Source organism: Macrobrachium rosenbergii, chromosome 50 (assembly GCF_040412425.1).
Source record: "Macrobrachium rosenbergii isolate ZJJX-2024 chromosome 50, ASM4041242v1, whole genome shotgun sequence".
NCBI lineage: Eukaryota > Metazoa > Arthropoda > Malacostraca > Decapoda > Palaemonidae > Macrobrachium > Macrobrachium rosenbergii.
Window position 1 is genome coordinate 19,060,982 of NC_089790.1, and position 23,911 is coordinate 19,084,892.

The window sequence follows — 23,911 nt, forward strand, 5'->3', positions numbered from 1 at the left end:
TTTATTTCTAACAGCTAATCAGCACTTGGTTTGTCCACCTTAATATGGCTTCAAGGCATAAGTACCTGTATACTGTAAATGTATGAAGATATTTAATTCACTTGAAAACACTCATAATCATGCTTCTATTATCAATTGCAATTCTGAAGAAAATGAAAAAGGTTTAACCAAGGACAAAAAATCCAAAGACAAAATATTCAAAATTATACAGTAATGTATTTTACTGTATACTATGAATATAGCTCACCAATCCCCTACCTCATCTCTCAATACCTAATCCTGTTATCTCCCCATATTTTTAATTTTAGTTAAAATCCTGTTTTATGTCTGTGCAAATCATATAATAAATATCTAGTCACACAAATTTTGTATTCTCTCTTACATTCTAGGAGTCCTGTCATTAATTGTTTGTAACGTATAGATGAATATACAAATACTGAAGTATATAATGTTCTGAAATATGTACACAAGCCTCAACAACCACAAAAAATTAGTCCTGCAAAAATAACAGTTAACATACCAGATATAAAAATAACATGGTTAAAATAACAAATAAAGTCACTTTATCTCTTGAGATTCAATGCCCTTTTTTATTATTATTAAACTGAAAATGACATTTTTATAATAAAATAAGATTTTAGATTTACAGGCAGTCCCTGGTTATCAGCGGGGGTTCCATTCTGACAGTGTGACGAGAAGCGAAAATCGGCGATAACCGAAAATTGGCGATTTTTGGCACTTATTAGTGCCAATAACTGCCAAAAATCGCTGATAACCTGTGACTGCCTTTACTTACCAAGTAATTACAGTACATAGCTATTAGCTTCTCTTTAACAGCAGCTTTAGATTTGAAATTTGCGGTAGCGCGCCCTTGTTTTGGTGCCGGTAAGTGACCCGCCCACTTCTGGGGAAGTATAGGTACAACATAGCTGAAGAGCTCAGTTCGTTTAAACTCTATGTCCATATGTGGGGAGGTGGGAAGGGCTTCGATCATGTAATTACTTAGTAAGTATATATAAAACTTTATTTTATAATAAAAATATCATTTTTATATATGTAAGTTACCAAGTAATTATATAGCTGAATCCCACATTGACAGGAGGTGGGAAGTAAGGACATGTACTACTAAAAAAACATTTATAAATGGAAATGCATTTGAAATAGATAAAAAGCTACCATTGTGATAATGCTTATTGTAACCTTACCTGGGGAGAGAGCTACTGCAGGAAGATACTGCCTCTTGGTCACTGCTCATCTCAACCCATAGGGGCACGACCGGTAATGTCAAGAGTTGCCCCTACTTCAGTGGGAGCTTTGCAGTCAGGGAGTACTCCTATGACTGACAAAGCCAAATAAAACAATTGCCCCTGCCCTGGGTATGAAGCAAAATACACCAACCAAAACGACCATAAAATTCATGTTACTTGAACACCAGCTAAACAACACTGCCCATCCATTAAACTCAAAGATTGGAGGGTACTACAGGTACCAGGTACAAGCAGTCCCTGGTTATCGGCGATCCGGTTTTTCAGCACTTGTCTAGCAACGAAAATTGGTGATTTTCGGTGCCGATTTGTGCCAATTTCTGCTTATCAGCACCAATAATCACATATCAGCACTGATACATACCTATCAGAGGCGCTGATAACCGAAAATCACTGAAAAACCACCAAAAATCACTAATTTTCAATTATTTGCTATTTTTGCTTATCGTCACGCCACTGGAACATAACCCCCACTGATAACCAGGGACTGCCTGTACCCCCAGGCTTCCCAAATAACTCGATGACTTTAAACAAAACGAGGCGATAGAAGGAAATAGAAGTATTACTCTTACCCCTCATTCGCCAGTGCCACACCAGCTGTGGAGAACGGACCCAGTGTACTGTAGTCCTCAAACATTGTTTCAACATCACGTAAATAATTGTTGGGGAGATCAAGCGACACTTTCAGTAAGTCAATTGGATTATAGCAGAAAGAGAGAGATTGTGCTTAAAAGCCAACGATGTGGCTACTGCCCGCGCATCATGGGCCTTTACCTTTAACAAAGGTAAATTATCTTCTTGGATCCCCAAGTGAGACTCCACAATTACATCTCTCAAAAAGAAGGAGAGGGCATTCTTAGACAGAGATGCTGAGCACCAGAGTTTATGAAAATCCCCTCTGATCATCTTGGTTCTCTCAAGGTAATGTTTTAATGCTCTCAATGGGCATAAAACTCTCTCTTGGTCCGAAGGTCCAACCAATTCTGCAAGACTCTTAAAGCAGAATGAACGAGGCCATAGATTAGAAGTGTTCTCATTCTTTGCTAAGAAACCCAAGATGTGCGAACACATTGCATCTCCTTGGGAGAAATCAGCCTGTTTATCCAAAGTTTGCAATTCACTGACTTGTCTTGCTATGGCTAAGGTGATCAAAAAGTCTTCCTGGATAAGTCCCTATAAGAAGATGTGTGACGCGGTTCAAAAGGGGGACCAGACAACCAATGCAGTACTACATCCAGGTTCCAAGAAACCAGAGTTTGAGTGTTCCGTTTCGTGGTATCAAATGACTTAATCAAGTCTGAAATATCTGGGTTTGAAGAAAGGTCTAAACCTCTATGCTTGAACAGTGAATTCAGCATAGATCTGCAGCCTTTGATCATAGGCATCAACTTGTGGAAGATCTCAGGTAGAGTAAAAAATCTGCTAGCTGGGCTATAGATGTTTCAGAAGAAGAGATGGTACGTCTTTTACACCATCTGTGAAATGCTGCCCACTTAGCTTGGTAGAGCTTGGAAGAAGATTCTCATCTACATCTAGCAATAGCATTTGCAACCTCTCTCGAAAAACCTTTCGCTCTGACAAGCTTCCCGACAGTCTGAAGCCTGTCAGAGTGAGGGTGGACAAACTTTGATGAAAGCGACTGAAATGAGGTTGTCTGAGCAGATTTTTCCTGTGTGGAAGGAGCCGTGGAAAGTCCAACAGAAGCTCTAGAAGGTCTGGAAACCAATCCTTTTGAGGCCATAAGGGGGCCATCAGAATCATCGGCGTGTTGTGGGAAGTCCTGAACCTCGTTTATGACTTCCCTCACTAAACTGAACGGAGGAAAAGAGTAAACCTCCAGGTCCGACCAGTCCTGGAACATCGCATACATTGCCCTCGCTTGAGGGTCGGGTGAGGGAGAACAATACAGGGGGAGCCGATGATTCCTGGACGTTGCAAACAAGTCTACCAACGGCTTTCCCCATTGTTTCCACAGGTCGGAGCACATCTGTGGATTCAGCAACCATTCCATGGGTAGAACCTGTTTGCAACAGCTCAACTCGTCCACTAATAGAGGTTTAGACCTGAACAAAACGGGTGAGGATCTGGGTGTTGTTGCTGTGAGCCCAAAGAAGGAGATCTCTGGCTACTTCGCACAGCAAAAAGGGGTGTTCCTCCCTGGTTCCGAATATATGCTAGAGTAGATGTGTTGCTCGAATGAACTGCTACCACTGCATCATGAGTCACTGAAGCAAAATGCTGAAGCACCAGGTGAATTGCCTTCGGTTCCTTCAGGTTTATGTGTAGCCTCCTCTCTTGTAGAAACCACGTTCCTGCTATTTCCAAGTGTCCTAGTATTGTTCCCCAACCCAGATCTGATGCGTCAGAGAACAATGTTAGGCTCGGGTTCGGTTGAAGCAGAGATTTCCCTACAAGGAATCTCCCTTCTTCAAGCCACCACTGAAGGTCTTCCTTTATTTCCGGTGTGATGGGGAATACAAAGGAGCCTGGCAGAGTCTTCCTGCTCCAACTGGCCTTTAGGAGGAGCTGTGAAGGTCTCACATGCAGTCTCCCTAACAGACAAACATCTTGATGGAGGAGAGGATTCCTAGCAGCTCATCCAATCGTTGGCAGGGCAGGACTGCAGATTTAAGAAGTGATGGATTTTCTGGGAGCACAACTGTACTCTCTTGTCAGACGGAAAAACCCGAAAATTCCAAGTGTATCATCATCCCTAAATAAACTATCAATTGAGAAGGGACTAATTGGGATTTCTCTTGATTGATTAGAATGCCCAAAGTTTGGGCTAACTGAAGTGTTTTGAGAAGGTCCTCCGTACGTTTCCTCTGGGATGATGATCGTAGGAGCCAGTCATCCAGATATAGGCATACTTTTATGCCCATTAGGTGAAGCCATTGCGATAGAGGAGCGAGTACTCTGGTGAAGACTTGAGGGACTGTGGACAACCTGAAGCACAGAGCCTGAAACTAGAAAATCCTGTCCTGGACTACAACCTCAGGTATTTCCTGGAATTCCAGTTTATTGGGATATGAAAGTAAGCATCTCTCATGTTGATGGATGCCATCCAGTCCCCTTGACGAATTGCAGTGAGAACTGAGTTGTCTCCATCTTGAACTTTGTGGTTTAGACAAAAAAGTTCAGAGCACTTACATCCAGGACAGGTCTCCAAGCCCCCAATGTCTTGGGGACTACGAATAGGCGGTTGTGAAACCCCTGCAATGATAGGTCTTCCACAACTTCTATTGTTCTTTTCTGGAGAAGAGCTGCAACCTCCTTTGAGAGGGCCCAAAACCTCCCCGAGCCTTCTGAGTAGGCCTTTGAGGCGATGGGAAAAGACGTCAAAGGAGGTCTCTTCTTGAAGGGGATCAAATACCCTTCTTTAAGTACTTGAAGTACCCATGGTTCCACTGATCTGGCTTCCCACTGTTTCCAAAAATGAAGGAATCTGGCATCCACTGGGAGACGGAGAACCAGACCCTCACTTGCTAGAGGCGGGTCTTGAGGAGGATTTCTTCATGATGGGTTGGACGGACCTACGGTTCGAGCGTGGACAAGACTGTGCTCTTCCTATGCCACCTCAAAAGGGTCGTGGTTGAAGGGAAGAGAAAGGTCTACGGTTGAAAGACGCTGAAGCAGCACGGTTCAAATCCCTTGGTCTATGGCCGATTGTGCTAGAAGTTCATGGGTTGCTTTCTTTGGAAGCTCTGTAGCCACCCGTTCTACTGTAGCTCGAGGGAAAAGGCTACTCTTATCCAATGGGGCAAAGAGAAGAGAGGACCTCTGTGAAGGGGTAACTCCTTTGGTTGTGAAGGAAAATCCTAACTCCCTTTTCTTCAGCATGCCTGTAGATAAGAGAGCAGCTAATTCTCGAGCCCTGTCTCTAATAGACTTCTCGGCACAAGAAAGTACCCCGAGCCAATCTGCTGCAAAATTGTCCTGCAGTGAAGAGCAATCTTCGATTTTCTTCATCAAGGCACCTACTGTCCAGTAGAGGAAACTGAAGATTTCGAAGACTTTATACATGTCCTTCACTAAACGGTCGCGTTCTGTAGCAGAAAATATGATCTTGGCCGAGTCGAAAGCCAATCTACGAGCAGGATCAATCAGGCTGGAGACCCCCAAGGATGGCACGTCTCTGGTTGCATAAAAAACATACTCCCTTTCAGACAGGTGCGAAGGAGGGGAACAAAACACAGCCTTGCCTAATTCCCTCTTCTCCGACAACCAAGAATCAGTGCCTGCTAAAGAAAGAGCCATCTTCAGGAGTTTAGCAGATCCTACAGGTTGCCATAACATGAAGGAAGACCCAGGTGAAGAAGGCGCTGAGGTGGAGAAGTACGAAGGAAAACAAAACGGAAATTAATTTAAGAGGAATGCACACGATGACGAAAGTTGCTCCTGTTCTGGTTCCTCTTCTGCTGAAGAAATAGCGGAAAGCACCAAGTCCTGTTGAATTTCCTTTGGTTTCTGAGGAGAAGATGAAGGTTTCTTCAGAAGTTCCAGGATATTGTCCAACCATTGATGAATAGGAAGCAGTGAAGAATCTTGAGTTGGAGGTATTAACGTTGCTTTCGGGTGCTCTGGGACGGGACGCGAGTGTACAGCCTTCGTATCTAGAAACTTAACAGAGGGCGCAGAGACAGGTTGATCTGCTGTTATCGGGGCATCTGAATCAGATGAACCTTTGGAAGCCTCGACCAAAACTGCACGAGAGCTAGAGGACACTGGGAGATTGGGAGCCACTGGGCTCTCTGATCCCACTGGACGCTTAGGAGCTACCTTGAGCTCTGATCCTTTGGGGCAATCTGCTCCCTTTGTAAGTCTGTGAGCCACTTGGAGTTTGGGAGCCAATGGGCGATTGCAAGCCACTGGGAGCTCGGTATCCACTGGGAGCTCTCCATCGTCCCAATAGCTCAATAGCTACCAGAGGGCTCTTGGTCCCTATAGTGCTTATGAGGGATGGAAGGGTTCTGATCATCCAAAACATGCCTCTCAAAGCCATGGAATCACGAAATTGCCAACCACGTCCTTTAGGCTTATTCGAATCAGAACCACTGGAAGATAAGGTGTGATCCACTGGGACACCTTTCCAGCGCGTAACCACCAAAACCTGGGAAATAGCAACAGGTTCAGTTGAGGGAGCAACTACTCATGGGCAAACCCTACCTACCTCCCTTGGACTTACGGTTTGCCTCCTCCCAGGTGCAGGGGAGTTGGCAGGGACCTCCGACTAGGAGCATCAGTGAGACGAGAAGCCACCCCTCCACTGACAAAACACTTGCACTAACACTTGCACCGACACTTGTGCCGGGTTCACCGCTTGCCTTGTCCAAAAGTACTCTTACTGAAGCTCCTATTTGAGCGACCATATTCACTAACGTGTCAAATTTCTTGTCGATCTGGGCTTCAAGACTGGCACTGGCACTAGGTTCAGAGGGATGGGAGCCAGGTAATGGAGTAGTAGGAAGTGCAAGAGAAGTAGGAAAAGGCGAGCGAGTGGTCACAGGTGTCGAAAGGACCAGTTGAGGAGTGGAAGACACTGAAGCTCTAGTCTCAGCTCTAGCAGCTGCCTTTCTATGTCTAGCCCTCTCTAGCTTACCTAAATGGGCAGTCAAAATTCTCCATTTAACTTCGTCCCAGTCTCTACATTCTTCGCACGTCAATTCAGGCGAACAAATTTGTCCTCAGCAATGGAAATATACTGAATGAACGTCATATTCAGATGAAGTCAACCTAGTATTGCAGCCTTTGTTACAATACCGGTTACTAGGCACACTCAAGTCTGACATAAATTAAAAATCCACAAAAGTCTATGCTAAGCTTATCTAAGCTAAGAAAACATAGTGCAGAGGCTACCAAAGCACAGAATACTTCACCAAATCCTTTGATAACAATCAAACCCATCCAGTGAATACTCCTGAACATCAAAACAAAGCTACTGAACAACCGGTGTATGGTCACTGAGCAGCAGAAATGAACCGAGCTCTTTAGCTACATTGTACCTATACTTCCCCGGAAGTGGGCAGGGCACTTACCAGCACCAAAACGAACGAGTGCTACCGCGAATTTCAAATCTAAAGCTGCCGTTAAATTAGAAACTAATATCTATGTAATTACTTGGTAAGTTACTTATATAAAAGTGAAGTTTCCATAATAAAACTAATATTGTGATGCTTACCTGAACACCTTAATTCACCCTTAATCCCACTAGCCCAAACAACTCTCAATTACCCAATTCCACTAGTGAGAAATTTTAACAACCAGCGTTACCAACACTGCATGTAAAATCTTGTCACTTGAGCTACCATAACAAACGGTTGGCAGCGCTGACAGGTGTGTGCTGACACCCCAACCCTTGTCAGCTGCTTTATTCAAGTTCAAAATTGATGTGGGGAAGGAGGGTGGGAATCATTCAGGTGTTCAGGTATTACAATATTAGTTTTATTATGAAAACTCCATATTGCAATGCGCTCCCTGAACACCTGAATTCGCCCAATTAACAACATTTAGAGGAGGAGGGATCAATTCTATTGCACGCCCCTTTTGACAACCACAAAGATGGTAGCTCACCAATCTGCTCTGCATAGGATATCTGTTTAATCATACACTCACCATATCAATCAATGCTTTCGGTGAAGCGACATGCTGGAGAGTACAGTACTTTGATCGACAGTCAGGTCAGTACTGTCTCTGTCCGTCAACCTCCCATGTGGTTCTTCAGAACCTCTCATGTATGGAGGAGAATGAAGCAGAGTGCAGAGCCGCTGTCCCTCCGGGAGAACCATCTAGGTTTGCTGCACGCCCCCTTTTTACAACCACAGAGATTCGAGCTCACCTATCTGCTCTGCAAAGAATATCTATTTAGTTGTACACTCACCAAATCAATCGATGCTTTCAGTGAAGAGACATGCTGGAGAGTAATTTGACTGTCAGTCAGGTCAGTACTGTTTCGGTCCGTTGACCTCCCATGTGGCTCTTCAGAACCTCTCGTGTATGGAGGAGTATGATGAGCCTCCCAAGTGGCTATTCAGAGCCTCTCATGTATGGAGGGAAACGAAGCAGTGTGCCGAGCCGCTTACCCTCCAGGTAACCCATCCAGGTTGCGGATAAGGCCTGACAACTGACAAGCGAAGAAGTATCTCAGCGCCGACGAAAGAGCCTAGTCAACTAGAGCACCCCCTTGGACTCTCATAGGGAAACTATCAAAGACTAAGATACTTAAAACATACTAAACCTAAGTTCATGTGGTTATACTATCACTGCTGCCTAAGATTCTAAAGACTAAAAGGAATTTGAACACTGCACACCAAGACTATACAACAAAATACTGCCTGAAGTGAAGAGCATGCAAGAAGAATGCAAATTTTAAAAAAAGAAACTAAAGACTCTCCTATTCTGCAGGAGCTACAATACTGACGAGAAACACTGGAAGACAATTATAAAACATACGAAGCACCTTATTTCGAAAACGTACATGGGCCCGCCAGAGAGGGAATTATCCCTGTGGAGGGCTGTACATTAAACCAAACAAAGTGAACAAAAAAGTGAATTCCTCTATCTGGTTAACCTAAGAACCTCTGCACTAAGAGAACACCACCTCAGCTAAGTGAACGCACCCTAGATAATAGACTTAGCCGCTACCCCTGGACTAAGAGAATAACCCTCCGACGAGGCGAATTGAACATCTTTTCAGTAAATGGAAGTAAACACTGAGACGGACTTCCAAGTAGCTGCCTTCAGAACAGAAGACACTGAATAATTCCTTGGAAAGGAAGATGAAGTAGACATACTCTGAATACTGTGCGGTCAGGGAAATACAGAGCTGAAGACGACGAAGAACAACCCTGAGAAGCCTGGGAAATCACGGAGGGAGTTTCTCAACCTTTGATAATAGACTTTAATGCTTACACCGGACATAAAGACATCTCCGCTGGATTGCCAGTAACAAACTCTTACAGATAAAGAACCCTAAACGAGCAAGGCAGAGAGTTACCCTCTGACTCCATCTTCGCAACAAATTCCGGAAGAAAGACAAATACATACCATTTCTCACATAGGAAACCAGCCTAGAAACTGCCTGAAGCTCACCCAACCTTCTAGCTGTTGTTAAAGCCATAAGAAAATGCACCTACTTAGTCAGTTGTCTTAACATTAGAGCTTCAATGGGTTCAAAGGCACAGGAACGCAAAAACATTTTTGAAGTACTTCCGACAAGTCCCACAGAGGGGCCCAAGTCGGCAAGACAAGGCATTCAATCTTAAAAGAACGTAATAAATCATCGATTATCTTACTACTACAGTAGAAATTTCAGGAAGATGGAAACTAAATGTACTGCTAAGCATTGAGTGGTAGCCATTAACAGCCAATTACAAAAAACCCTTGACTTTCCAAAGGAATAAAAGAAAATCAGCTATTTTGGCTATGGAAGATCTAGAGATGGAATGACCTTCCTTACGACACTAACTTCTATACGTTGTCCAGCTGAACCTCGTAAGGCTTATGGGTTGACTTTCTCAAGCTGAAAGAAAGCTGTCTAGCCACAGCTTTACAGAGGCCGGTCTGTCTAGCTGCTCGCTCCACAGTCGCCTTGCAACTAGGTTCAGCACGTGAGGGTTTGGATGATAATGGTGAGAAAGCGGTCGTCTGAGAAGATCTTTCGCATGGGTAGGGGCATCGAAACTTCTGTAAGGAGCTCTAGGAGTTCCGGAAACCAAGCGGATTGGCGCCAGCAAGGAGCTATTAGTGTCATAGACGTCTTGACACTCTACTGCAATTTCCTGATTACCTGATGAATGAGACCGAATGGAAGAAAAGCATACACCTGCATGTGATTCCAATTTTGTAACATCGCATCGGTGCCTATCGACATGGGGTCCACCATCGGTGAAAAATAAACTGAAAGATGATGGTTTAATCACGTCACGAATAAGTCCACAGTTGCTGGCCACTTCCGGAGAACCTGACTTACTACTTCCTGAGCCAAAATCCACTCTCCCCCCAATACCTGACGAGAGCGACTTCACGAATTGGCCAATATGTTGAGACTCCCCGATACAAATTGGGGAAGAAGAGACACTTTCCGTTCTTTGCACCCTCTCAGGACTCTCTGTGCTGTAGTATTGAGTTCTGTTGATCTTGTTACCCCCTAAGTTCTTCAGATATGACACGGCAGTTATGTTGTCACTAAACATAGCCACTACTCTGTTGCACACTAGGACTGAAAAACAACTGAGGGCTTCCTTTACAGCCTTGATTTCCCAAAGATTTATTGACCTTCCAGATGTCATATGCACTTCTTCTGAACACCACAGATGATCCGACAGGCAAGAATCTCTCCAGACTAAGACTGCGTTCTCGTTGCGGAAGTCCCAGCGATTCCTGAGACATACCTGAAGAGAACGCATCCAGAGAAGAGACCCTGGAATTAAAAGAGAGAGAGAGGACATTCTCTAAGAGGCTTCTCCAAGCTGCTACTGGCCGTTCCCTGTTGGACAGGAACACCTCTTCCTGCTGAGGGACTGACTGGATCCTCTCCAGGGTTGCGAAAACCCTCAAAGGAAGAGAGAGAATTCTCATCCCTGAACAGGTTATATATTGTGTTGGAACTAGGCAACTCTTGGCAAAGTTTAGACGAATTCCTAGTATCATGCATAGATTCAATAAGAATTCCTTTGCCCTTACTAGCTCCTCTAGAGAGGAGGCAAGGATCAGCCAATCATCTAGATACCTCAACATTCTGTACCCTCAACGATGCATAATTGCCGACACCGGAGACATGAGTTAGAAGCAACAAAGTTCGTCATACTGGCCACATCATCATCCTTGAACAAAGAATTCACTAAGGCTAAAGGTGTTCTAAGCAATACCCTCTTATGAATGTCCAGATAATGAGCATTCGCCTGGTGCGCCAGACCCATCGAGACAAAGTTATTAGGCTGTCAAACAGCCTAGGATCCGAAGGGACACAGCTGTCACCCTTTAAGAACCCCATTAAACCTGACAGCATCCAAAGAGAGTGCGAAAGAGCCTCAGTCTGACTGCACAACAAATCCTCCAAAACACCTGCTTCTCTAAGAGAAGTCCCTACGAGCCAACGCTGAAGACTTAGACAGGATTGCCTCAACCGATTCGTTGAGTGGCAACCTCACACCTGCCGAAGGGTTACCTCGAACTGCGTAAATCGCCTTACGCAGAGAGAGAAGAGAAGAGTCCTGTCTATTAGAAACCACCACCGACACTAAACGACCGTCTGCCTCCCCTAAAGCCTGTCTAACCCGATTGAACCAAACCAGCCCACACGAAAAGAAGCAGGAGCTGGCTTAGTGGCATAAAAAGCCTAAAAAAAGACTGATTTGACGAATGCGGGAGGTCCGTAGCTCTTGCTTGAGGATAAAAGAAGTAACATACTCAAGCATGCGTCTGTAATCGTTACTGCTGGCAAGAGGGCATTCTAAGTCCACCGGAATCTCCTGCGCCTCCAGATGAGAATCCTGTTCCGCAATGTCTGAACGGTCTAAGACCGACGAAGGAGGAGGAACTGAACGAAGCTCAGACAACGACGAAGAATCCGCAAGTGGACCACCCTAACCAGAATGCTGAACGGCCACACCTAACCGGGTACCAGGAGCTGAATCCGCATAGTTGATTCCGCCGGGCATAAGAGAAGGAGGAACCAGGAAACTTGGAGCCAATTCCACATTGTTACCAAAGAGAAGACGAGTGAGAGGAGCCAAACCCCATTGCTAAACCCTGGGGGAGGATGCGCAAATGAAACTGCTTGCAGAGGGATGGAAGAAGATGAATAAGAAGGAGGGAGAATGAAAGAGGTAGAAGCTACACTCGGAGTGTCCGCCACGAAAAATGCAGGCAATGAAAGCCGCAGACCACTCAAAGAAGGCACCACAAGCCCTGCCAAAACCGTGGAGCACAAACCCGAACTGGAAGCGACAGGCAAACCCTGTGGAGAACCTGATACTACCAGAACAGCCACTTGAAGCAGAAGCATGGGGTTGTGCATACCCAAAGGGATGGAACATGCAACGCCTGAGGCCAAATTCTGCCGAAACTGCGTTTTCACCTGTCTGGAAGATCCTCCTACCGATGAAGACTGAGGAAGGAAAGGAGGGAGACAGAGGAATAGCAGACGCAGAAAAAAATTACCTGAGAAGAGGAAATGCCAAAAGTTGAAGAAGGAGGGAAAACGGAAGATGCGGAAGCTGCAGGAAAGACCAGAGCAGAAAAAGAAGAGGCCGAAGAGGAGACAGAAAAAGGAGCAACAGAGAATGTGGGAGCAGGAGATGAAGAAACAGATAACCCAGAAGAAAACCTTATAATGAAAGGACAGAAAGTACACAGAATCAGGGGGCCCCCTTGATAATCTTGAAGCATATCCGACATGAATTCTAGACACTCCTGTGTCACATACTCTCTAATGTTACAGAAACCATTCAAAAAACCTGTCACCAAAAGTCTGTACCCATTTGAAAGACCCAGCAAATCCGCATTATATTCTGCCACATCCAATTGCAGGTCCCGCAAACCACTTTTAGAAGACAATAGGACACACCAGAATCTGACTTACTAGATGGAGGATTAGAAAACACAAAGAAGGGGGAAACTACAGTAGGAGATCCAGAAACACTCGGAAGTGAGTTAGGAGCTAGGGCAGAAGGATTCTGCACCACCGGAACTGAAACACTGACTTGAAACTTTGAGTGAGCCAGACCGAAAAGAAGCGATGAAGGTGAAACTTTTGCCGGAGCACAAAAACCACTTGAACCTGAAACCGGAACCTGTCCAGGAGAACGACTTTGCACACTTAATACCTTCTCCTCACCTTCTTTGTCACACCTAGATCCTGTTCCTGACTAACGTTATCAACATTAAATTTATCAATACTACAAGGGGGTTGGGGGGAGGAGATCCTTCACTGCCTGCTCCGCGCCAAGGGGGCCGGCAGAAACTACCCACTCGGAGGCTTGTGGTTCTCCATTACCCTCAACACCCGTTAGGGCTGGTTCTGGAACAGGCAGGGGAGCTGAAAAGGAAGAAGGATTAGACATCCTAACACTACTATCTCTATCTGAGATATGTTGAAAAAGACTAGTTATTAAATTTTCCATACTACTTGCAATCTTATCCTCTATCTGTTTGGCTGCCTCTGAACTCGCTAAATCCATCAACTGATCTGTAGCAGAAGTCTGAGACACTTGCGGCAACGAAGAATCTGACCGACGTTTGCCGCCCTTACTAGCCAAAGACTTGCAAAATCGAATGTAATCCTCCATCTCTTGTGCCGTCCAATCGGAACATTCATCGCAATGAGTCTGCACATCACACTTAACCTTCCTACTTACCTGACAGAATGTCTATTGTGTCTCAAGGTACTCATCCATCTCTTGCAGGAAGAAGCGATGAGCGCTAGCATCCACAGTAGTAGGGGCAGTTGAAGTCGATGTCAAAGCTAAAGGCGCAATAGTAAAAGGTGAAAGAGTCCATGATGACCAATCGAGACTGGGAATCAGCGAGTCCAAATCCATAAGACGTTCCACATCGAAGATATCCAGAAAAAACTCGGCAACCACGCAGGAGTCATAAATCCGGGAGAAAAACCAGTAAATACAATCCAGGTCTTCACCAAAAGTCCAAATTACAAAGAGAAGTCGGGCAATAGAATTAAAACCTCGCACTGCAGAAGGAAACAACCTTCCAGCAGCGAGAACAAAAAGCAATTGACAAAGGTTGGGGTGTCGGTACACACCTGTGTCAGCGTTGCCAACCGTTTGTTATAGTAGCTCAAGTGATGAGATTTTACATTGCAGCGTTGGTAACACTGGCTGTTAAAATTTCCCATTAGTGGGATTGGGTAACTGAGAGTTGTTCGGGCTAGTGGGAATAAGGGCAAATTCAGGTGTTCAGGGAGTGTATTGCAATATGAGCATTAAGAACTGAAAAAATTTACATGAAGCATTGTCCCACTGTAAATAAAATGACTTTTGTGTTAACAACACTATGAAACACCAGAACCAAAAGACCACGCAAACTTTTAAAAGTTAACCATGAAATCCCAAAGCCATGATAACAGCAGTTCACCTCTTATGTCCTCGTTCTCTCAGTCCATCATGATGGATGCCGTGACGGTGATGCTGATTGTGGTGATGGTGAGGATGATTGTGAGGTGGCGGCAAATGCAGCACCAAGTGCTTCTTTTTCTGATCTCGCATGTTTATTTGGCTTCCAGTCGATTGATTTTGCGATACATTACAGGGAAAGTTCTGTATTTCTCCTGAAGAGTTCTGAAGACCCCCCAGAGATAAATTTCTAGGTCTAGCCGGTGCTAGGTTTTGCTGGGATCTGGCTGGCGTCATGTTTTGTGGGGATCTCGCTGGCGATAAACTCTGGTGTCTGGCAGGAGAGATTGTTCTTCGCCCACTGCAGTTAGAATTGGATAGATTTGAACCACCTCCTGCCAAGACTGCATTTGGAAGCTGATCAGGAGCAATGAGCCTGCCATCATGAGACTTAGCTCTGCTAACCATCACTGTTGGTACCATTAAGTTTCTGTGGGATGTGGAGGCGTAAGGTAGAGCTGCTGGCCATTTAGATGCATTGGTGGAGGAACTTCTGGGAGGAGGCGGTGGTGGAGGTGGTGGTGGTTGTGATGATGGAGTTGTATGCCTTGAATACATCAATGATATTTTGAAAAATACAAACTACAACATATATGAACTGCAGTGGTCCAGTAACAAAAAAGTAATGTTTTATTAAAGGAACACCTGGACAAAATCTAAAATACATAGAGTAACCTGACTGCTCACTGAAAATATAAAATAGGCTGGTGATAATAAAACAAAAATTAAAAACAGTTATTCTGTAAACATAACCAGAAGCAATCAACAGCAGTACATGGGGAACTGGAAAAAATAAATATGGACTTCAATTTATTACGCATCTCATTAACCACATGACATTTCCATAAAACAAAAATAAATACTGTATAAAGATTTCTGAAAAGAATGACTAAAATTTGACTGAATAAACCCACTAACTCAACTGAAATGGCAGACAACTTTATCAGGATGAAAATTTGGACGAGTTTTCATATTCAACACCAAACTAAGCACTTCATCAACTGCACCCCTCAGCAATTAAGTGAAGTGGCCACAATTCTCCAGTCAAAGACAGTACACCACATCATTTTCTATTCACTTTTTAGACGAAAAGGTCAAACTTTTATGTTCTGTATAACGAGAAGGTATACTACTGCCTAGAGTATGGCTTCAACAGCATATTGTAGCCAGTACTGAAGATTCTTTAGTGTATCCCTTTGGGACTCCAGTTCCACCAATTTAACGGCTACCCTTAGGTCTCCTCCCAACACCCTATCAAACCGAAAAAATACTGTATTACCAAAATTTTTTAATTTTCAAAACAATCTTCAAAGTTCCTAACAATTCATCTGCAGTGTTCCATATTTTATAGGTGCTTTTTTGTCTAGAAAGCAGACAGGCATAGATTTCTCACACTTACCAAAATGATTATTATTTAAGTTCTAAAAACTTGTCACAAAGTCTTTTCTGTTATATTTTACATCTTTTTGTGTAAAAGTGTGCAGACCAGTATTTCTGCTAAGGACGTGAAATCTTTTACTGCACATTCTAGCTAGCTGCAATACTGGAGACAGATCTAATTCCACATCAAATACAAGTGCATGAACTAAAAGTTCTGACAGAGATGTAACTTGTTACTCTAAATGTCAGTTAAGTACAGGCAGTCGCCAGGTTACGAAGGGCCCGGCTTACAACGTTCCAAGGTTACAACACTTTTCAAATATATTCATCAGAAATTATTTCCCAGTTTACGAAGCATGTTCCGGGGTTATGATGCTTACGAATCCAATCTGACGGAAGAAATATAGCTCTAAAACAGCAGAATAATAAAAATTTGGAAGTTTTTTTAATGAAAAACTCAATAAAAATGCAGTTTACATCGTTTTCAATGCACCCAAAGCATTAAAAGTAAGGTTTTCTTTGGATTTTTTACGATTTTCAACGATTTTTCAGCTTACGACGCAGCGTAGGAACGGAACCCCCATCATAAACCGGGCACTGCCTGTATTGCATTATATCTTTGATATTTGTTGTTGGGATGGCTACATGATCCCTTTGAGAACAAGTCTAACTTTTTCCAATTTTTCTTCTGGTCTGGGCTAAACATGGATGCTCGACTGCCTATTTTCCTAACCTGCTCTTCAGAAATAAAACTCATCTTGAATAGTTTCAGATACTTGGTCCATAATGCTAACAGAAGAAATTTCAAATTTAGCATATAAACTGTATTGTTCAAAATACCCTCACAAAAAGCAATTCTGTTAAATACAAGTTTTCTCCTCCAGATCCATTACCTGTACAGTATTTATAATTAGTCCAATTTCATGGTCAGTGGAAGACATGAAATGGAGCCTAGTTATACCAACAACTTAGTTTTCAGTGTCCAATTCATGGTAAAATCATCCCCTTTTTTCACTTTTGCTTACTTGCAAAAACCTGATTAATGCGTAGTACTGAACGGTAATACTTATAGTCATATAATAAGAACCGTTAATTCTCGTAAAAATAAAATCACCTACTCTCTGGTGGTTTCCTCTTTACCAATTTCAATGTTTCACTCTCAACACAATACTGTGTACCTTGACATAAGACTGTAAAATATTTAATGAGTAATATTCTTGTAAAAAGAACTTGGACATCTTTATAGGTACTTAGCATATAGCTTACCTGTTGTATCTGAAGATGATGGGTCCACTATGACTAGCATGCCAAAGAGGGGATAAAGCAACATAAGTATCAGGGCAATTTGGGCAACATTAATTCCTCTCTTTTACTTTTGCTTTTTTTCAATATTCCTTAAGCTCTTTAACACTGTACTCATACTTGCCTATATCACAAAACTCATACAACAAATGAATTTCACTTTCTTCTTCATGTGCGGTACATTTAGGAGAGCGGAATGTATCTCAGCCATGAAAAATTACTGGTAACCTTCCACCTCAACAGAACAATAGTGCTCTGTAGTACACAATGGTAACTCAAAAAATAAAACCATGATTCTCATTCTATGGAATCATTAAAAAGTCTGTTACTACTGTACATAAAAAAAGAAAGAAAATACTTTCCATTCATAAGAACAGTGCCTTTAAGAAGTATCCAACCTCATTCCACAACAAGGCATGGCAGAGATCAAAGAAAACAAGTTCTGAAACTTTTACAGTACAGTATAAAGAATAATATAGAAATACCATGGGAATGAAGAAACCCAAAACATAGTGTTACTCCTCTCAACTTACCACCATGGGACAAAACTTCAAGTTAGAGAAAATTTTCGTCTCTATGTTTCTCATATCCAGACTCTTTACTGAAATGAATCAAGTCATCATGGCAACGTCATTAAAAATAAACAATACAAATGGTATCCTACTTCAAAAATTGCTCCTACCATAATCTAAACAATCTTCTTAAATAAGAACATTATGTATTCCAATAATCTTACATTGCCTTTCCTTATACAGTTTTCCATAATACCTAGAATGTACTCCAACCTTCTGTTTGCAATTTTCCACTCCTCCTGATTAAGCTCTCCCACTTCAGATAATATTCAGAACCATTTTGGTGCCTTTTAAACATTTTGAAAAATACTGTAAAACAGTACATCTTATCTGCTTATACCTTAACCACACTTTGCCTTTACATCTAGTGAACCTAAGCAAGCCCCTGCTATGATATAGGTTCCATAGCCTCCGCTATCCTGCCTAGAAATGGCGGGCAGAGTTGGGAAAGTACTGAGTACAAATATTTTGACAAGAAACTTGTGTGATAAGCCACTGTCTTATATATATAAAAAAAATAAAATAAAAGTAAACAACAAACAGAAAATCATTCAGAGCAGTTCCTTCTCTTCAACTATAGAATGCTTGTCGAAAGCTCGGTCCCAAATCTGGCAATGAATTGAAACGTGGAATAGTACTATACTGTAGTATGTATAGTACTATTCCATGTTTCAATTCATTGCCAGATTTGGGACCAAGCTTTCAACAAACATTCTACATACAATCCATCTTTAGTCCAAGGTAAACCAGACTTCTGGTTCATTTAATCATTTACTGTTCAATCACAAGAACACAACAAAACTTGTTGGAGAATATCTAGAGGGGGGGGGAATATATTACTAAAAAAGGTTAGGATGACGCCAAAAAGTCAAAGGATGAGGGACATGTTAGATTATTGAAATCAGTGCTATCAAGAAACAAAAAGGCAAGCTCAGGCTTGCATTGGATGAAACACTGACCTATAAACAGACCCACATCCAACTACAATACCGAAAATGAAGAAGACAGCGCTATGCAATGTCCCCATGCTTTTCAATATACAGATTTCATTAAGATCCTACTTGTATCCTTGTTTCCCTTTCTATTTTCCATGTAAGCCTGAATTAATTCTGTTCAGCTAACAAATGAACAAGTTATAGAAGCAGTAGCAAAGAGTATAGCAAAACGAATTACGTATGCAGCCCATTACTTTTCTGTGAATATAAAAAATGTTCTACAATTAAAGTGACACGACAATAAAAGAAGCACAACCTTAATTCAAAAGCCCGTAATCCCAAACTTAATGATAAGAACTACACTGTGAAAAGAAATTGAGAAAGAAGGAGAAGCACGATTAAGCATAACACAGTGCAAGAAGATGAACACGTAATATAACTGCTAATATTTATGTCAGTTGCCATGAACTTCTAGCACCATACACAGGATATGAACTACATGAGTAATTATATATGTGTCTGTATAATCATAAAACCATCAACAATTCAGTGTTTAACTAATTCTCTATGCATATACATACACTGTAAATACTGATCCTATAACTATCTGCAATGGCTGAGAGGTTGGGGAATTTTACTGAACAAACATACAGTCAACCCAATTATTTTATCTATGGAGTTTGTTCATCTTACAATAACAAAACAGGAATAAATAAAGTCTCCATATAAATAAAACCACTATCTTATTTCTTGAACTTTGACTTTCAAACACTGTACTGTAGCCCCTTGAGGTTCCGATGATGTCAGTCCGTGACATTAAATGACATCATCTGTTAAAATTTTTTGCCTAATTTCACAATGTTACTTTGACTTATTTGCGTTTTCCTTTTGAACATACAATTTAGTAAAGGTACACAACTTCAAGATTATACCAAAAGCAGCTTTATACTATGAAATAAAAGAAAAATGGTACCTCCATGTGCTTTGCTACAGAAAAACTTTGGAATCCGCAAAATCTCATAGGGTTAATACTTTTATCTTTTAACCTTAATAAGTAACAAGGACTGAAACACATCAAAGGAGATGGAAAACCATTTCACTGTCAATAGTACAGCTGGATGCACAAGTACCATGGGTTGAGTAGTTTGTACAGGTTAAAAGTGCAACTGTTGGACTCAAAGTATTTATTGGTAAAAATATGGAATACACTTCTAAAAATATCAAGACAGACTTTGATCATTTTAGTGATGGTAGTCAGTCATATTTATGGATAACCAACAAAATATGTCAGGGGCTGACAGAGTATGTGATCTGATTATTCACATTTTCATCATTTGAAATGTGTTCAGTCCCAGTAAAGCTGAAGAATCAGACTTCTACTGTACTTTCACTTTCTTGGTGATGGTCAGGGATTTCCATTTCTCATTGTAGAAGCTGATATTAAATGTTTTAGGATTATTGCTCTAATAATGAGGGAGAAGATACTGCAGCGCTATTGGTAGTGTTCTGTAACTTTCATTCCCACAGCATGCTCCTAATATCAAAACTCTGCCTTTAAAATATAACAATTTTTTTCAGAAAAATTGCACTTTTCTTAGATATAGTACATACCTGAAAACCTATATATGGGTACAAATTAATACAAACTGGTTTGGTCATTGCAGCTCGTTAACATAATAGTTAAGAAGTAGCAGGTAGGAGAAGGGATGAGGGCACCAATCACTCACCACACTGTCAACCCTCATTTTCTTCCTTCTGCAAAGTGAAATATTTTCAGGTTCTGAAAAACTGGGATGGTTGAGGATGAATAGGAAAAGCAAGATGAAACATGCTTGTTCTTATTCATACTTTTTTCACCAAGAACGTATCCTAATTCTTCCAGCACCATCAAGAACAAAATAGGGACTGAAGTTACAAGGGCAATAGCAGGCAGCAGCAAGAAAAGAGTCCATTTCAAAGGCATGGACTCAAGCTGCAACAGAAGTAGAAAGGAAACTTTTTTTCCATACATTCCACGAAGGCCACCAAGAAGGGATCTTAAAACAACACCAGGGATGGCCCAAGTCCCTCCAGTAACTCCCAAGTCTCCGCAGGACATCCTAGAGAAGCTGGCAAAGTAGTAGCAGGGATGGCCAAAGCAGGAAAAGTCTGGAATTGTATAGGCGATGTTGACTGCCCCCTCACTTGTTCTAACATAAGTGGAGAGAAAAGATCCATCACCAACTGTTCTTTCTGATCTCTCTCTCTGGACTGCGTAGCCAGAGGTAAATGTCTAATAACAGACCCAAAGGATGAAGGTGTCTCAGCTGATGTCAATCTAGTAACAGGCATAAGTGTGAAAGGATATTACCTCCTCACAACAATGACGAAGCCCTCTTGCATCTTCTCTTAGTCCCAAATTTCTACCATTCAACAGATCAGTAAGAGCACTTAAAACAAGGCAAATCCTTGCAACACATCAGTGTAAAATGAATAGAATAAAAAAAGATCAACATTCAAGGGTCACATAAAGCATCCAGCTGCTCACTTTTCTCATGAACAAGCACTCATCATCCTTACCACAGTCAAAACCAGTCATAAAAAAAGATAGATGTAAAATAAATAGGGTAATTCAGCGTAAAAAAACATCCACACATAGAGCAACAACACAGACATCCTTCCAACATCACAGCTGAAGAGGGTTGACAATACAGAAGGTGGGTAGCCCCACATTCCTCACCTACTTTTCTCTACTAACAAACTTGTTAATGAACTTTAACAACCAAACCAGGTTGGGCTGAGGTGTATCCATATACAAGGCAAAGGTTTATATTCTTGTAAGAACACTCTTCAATTATTTAAAGTTAAGAAGTGAATAAAAGTAATATAAGCATTAAATATATAACTCCATACTAAATATGGAGTTATACCTTCACCACAAATAATGGATACTTGCTTAATAAATTTATCAAGCAAAATAAGGGTTTCTTACCTACATGCACATAAGAACCTCTATATGTCATGTGGTAGAAAACTAAACATGAAAACCAAATCACAATTTATTATATGCTGACTACAATCTTGATGAATTCCAAAGCAATGACAGAGTTTTAGACATTCAAAACAACTAAACATAAACTTGAGTAACCATTTTTTAATGACTTCATTCCCACAGCAATTTACTTACCATAATAAATAAGATTCAGACATTTTAGGTTTGTGACTGGAGTCCCGAATTTGGATTCAGTGTCAAAAATACCATCAGATTTTTTATTTACTATACACGTTTAACCTGTAAACTATAATTTACCACCACAGTAAATTAAAACTGCCAGCTGTTCTATAAAAGACTCTCAAGGTCACTTATTTATCATTTATCTGGTTATTTATCATAGCCAAATAAAGAGATGGAGTGACAAAAACAATACTGATTTAAAAGGTATAAGTTGAGACATTTACTTGAGTCTTTCAATTAGCATTTACAATATAAAAAAAAATTATGGTAACTGGAGTTATACACATATGTAAAATACTGAGTCTGGAGCTTGCTAAACAGTATACATACTTTTGACTTCAGGGGTTACAGCATTTATGCAAATATAGTAGCATTTTTTCATGATTAATATTGAAAAACATTGCATACCGTATAAAAAAATTTTTATTTTTCAACAGACCTAAAATCAATTAGGTTATTGTAAAATAATTCATTAAATAACAATAATGTTGATATCCAAAAGAAAATTTTAATAGAGAAAGAGAAATACTGTATTTGAGAGATGAAAATCAAACGCTCTGGGGCTCAAACAAGATGAAAAGAGTAATAGAGCAATTCATCAGTTATCTACATAGAACAGACTAAATGTTTCAGAGTAACACCATTACAATTAACAATAAAGATAAAGCTGATTCAAGGGACAGTATATCAACAATAAAAACTGGATGTTACTCACATTTGTGTAGTGGGATAACCTGAAGCAGGAAAGTCCAAATTGTTCGATGGACGGTCATTACTCTGTCTTCCCTGACTTGGGAATGCCAACCGCAGATTGCTTCGACGCCCTGGAGACAAAAATGATGAATGCCAAATTAAATTAAAAAAAAGACCTGTTCTAATTAGTTATTTGAAAGGTTTAACTCAAGTTCTTGAGCTTGATCTCACAACTTACAGCTTTATTATTTTAACTATTTTAGCAAGCCAGACTGCAAACAGTTCAAAAAGCAGAATGCCACAAGCCCCAGAAGTAAAGAATAAACTACTGAATAAGAAAAAACTATGAGGTGAGATTCTTATCAGCCTCTACAAAAAATTATTGACATCAAGTTTGAACTTCTGAAATTCTAATGATTCAACTACAGGGTTAAGATGATCATTCTACGGTTGGTCACAACATGGATAAAATTTCCAGAAAACCATGGTATTAAACCTTACAGAAGAAAAGGCAAGGCTTGGAATTAGCTAAATATCTTGTACGACTTGGTGGTTGGTAGTCAGAGACTATCTCATTACAAAGGATGACCAGATTTTAAAAATATCTTAAAAGTATGCACAAGTGGATAGGGACATGAAAATACGTATCCTGCATGTCCAGGGTGACCACCCAGTCGTCCTGATGGAGAGAGAACATGACAGACCTGTTCATCTCCATGTGGAACTGGTCTTTGCCACAAAAAAATTTCAAGCGCTGACATCCAAAACTGGTCTCCAGCCACTGGAAGCCTTGGGAACAAAAAGCCTGTTGTCCTGCCAAGTAAGCCGTCAAGGTGATCAACGACTTTGAAAGTGGAGGAGTCTGATTGAAAGGAATGGAGTAGCCCGTCTTCAGAACCTGCACTACCCAAGGTTCTGTACCCCTGCAACTCCATTCCTCCCAAAAAACTTTTGGTGCAACCTGGCACCTACCGGGCACGAAGGACACAGGTCTCATTTACTGGTGGCCGGTTTGGCTGAAGACTTCTTAAATGACTTCGCTGGAGGACGAAGGTTCGAGCGAGGTCTGGACTGGGTTCTAGATCTTCCTCCATGAAAGGGCTGAGGTTGCAGAGGTGAAAAAGGCTTGGAAACTACTGCAGGAGCTACCTTGGGACACTTCGACAACTGGGTCAGATCACTAGTCAATTTCTTCTGCAGATCCAAAAGAGCTTCTTTAAAAGTGTCCTGGGGAAATATGTCAAGCAAAGCAAATAAGCGGGCTGGCTTCTGGATCAAGGTCACTCCTTTAGTAGTAAAGGAGCACCACAGCTCTCATCTCTTCAACGAACCCATCGCATATAGCAATGCAAGTCCAGCCAACCATCCCTCACTGCCTTGTCTGCGCAAGACAGAACACTAAGCCAGTCTGAAGCAAAGT

The 23,911-nt window shown here is 41.5% G+C and overlaps 1 protein-coding gene across 27 annotated transcripts in view; it reads right to left on the minus strand.

The window, feature by feature from the left end:
- The window catches only part of Mkk4 (MAP kinase kinase 4), a 69,622-nt gene that overhangs the window by 34,975 nt on the left and 10,736 nt on the right, over window positions 1-23,911 (minus strand). For 12 of the 27 annotated variants that reach the window (XM_067094117.1, XM_067094122.1, XM_067094121.1 and 9 more), the window contains exons 2-3: window positions 22,514-22,622; window positions 14,358-14,942 (exon numbers count right to left, since the gene is read on the minus strand). In XM_067094117.1, coding sequence (XP_066950218.1) covers window positions 14,358-14,942; window positions 22,514-22,622 — 694 coding nt within the window. Of the gene's footprint in view, window positions 1-14,357; window positions 14,943-17,041; window positions 17,075-22,513; window positions 22,623-23,911 lie in introns of all 27 variants that reach the window. The other 15 variants (XM_067094135.1, XM_067094126.1, XM_067094138.1 and 12 more) reach the window with 2 other exon arrangements.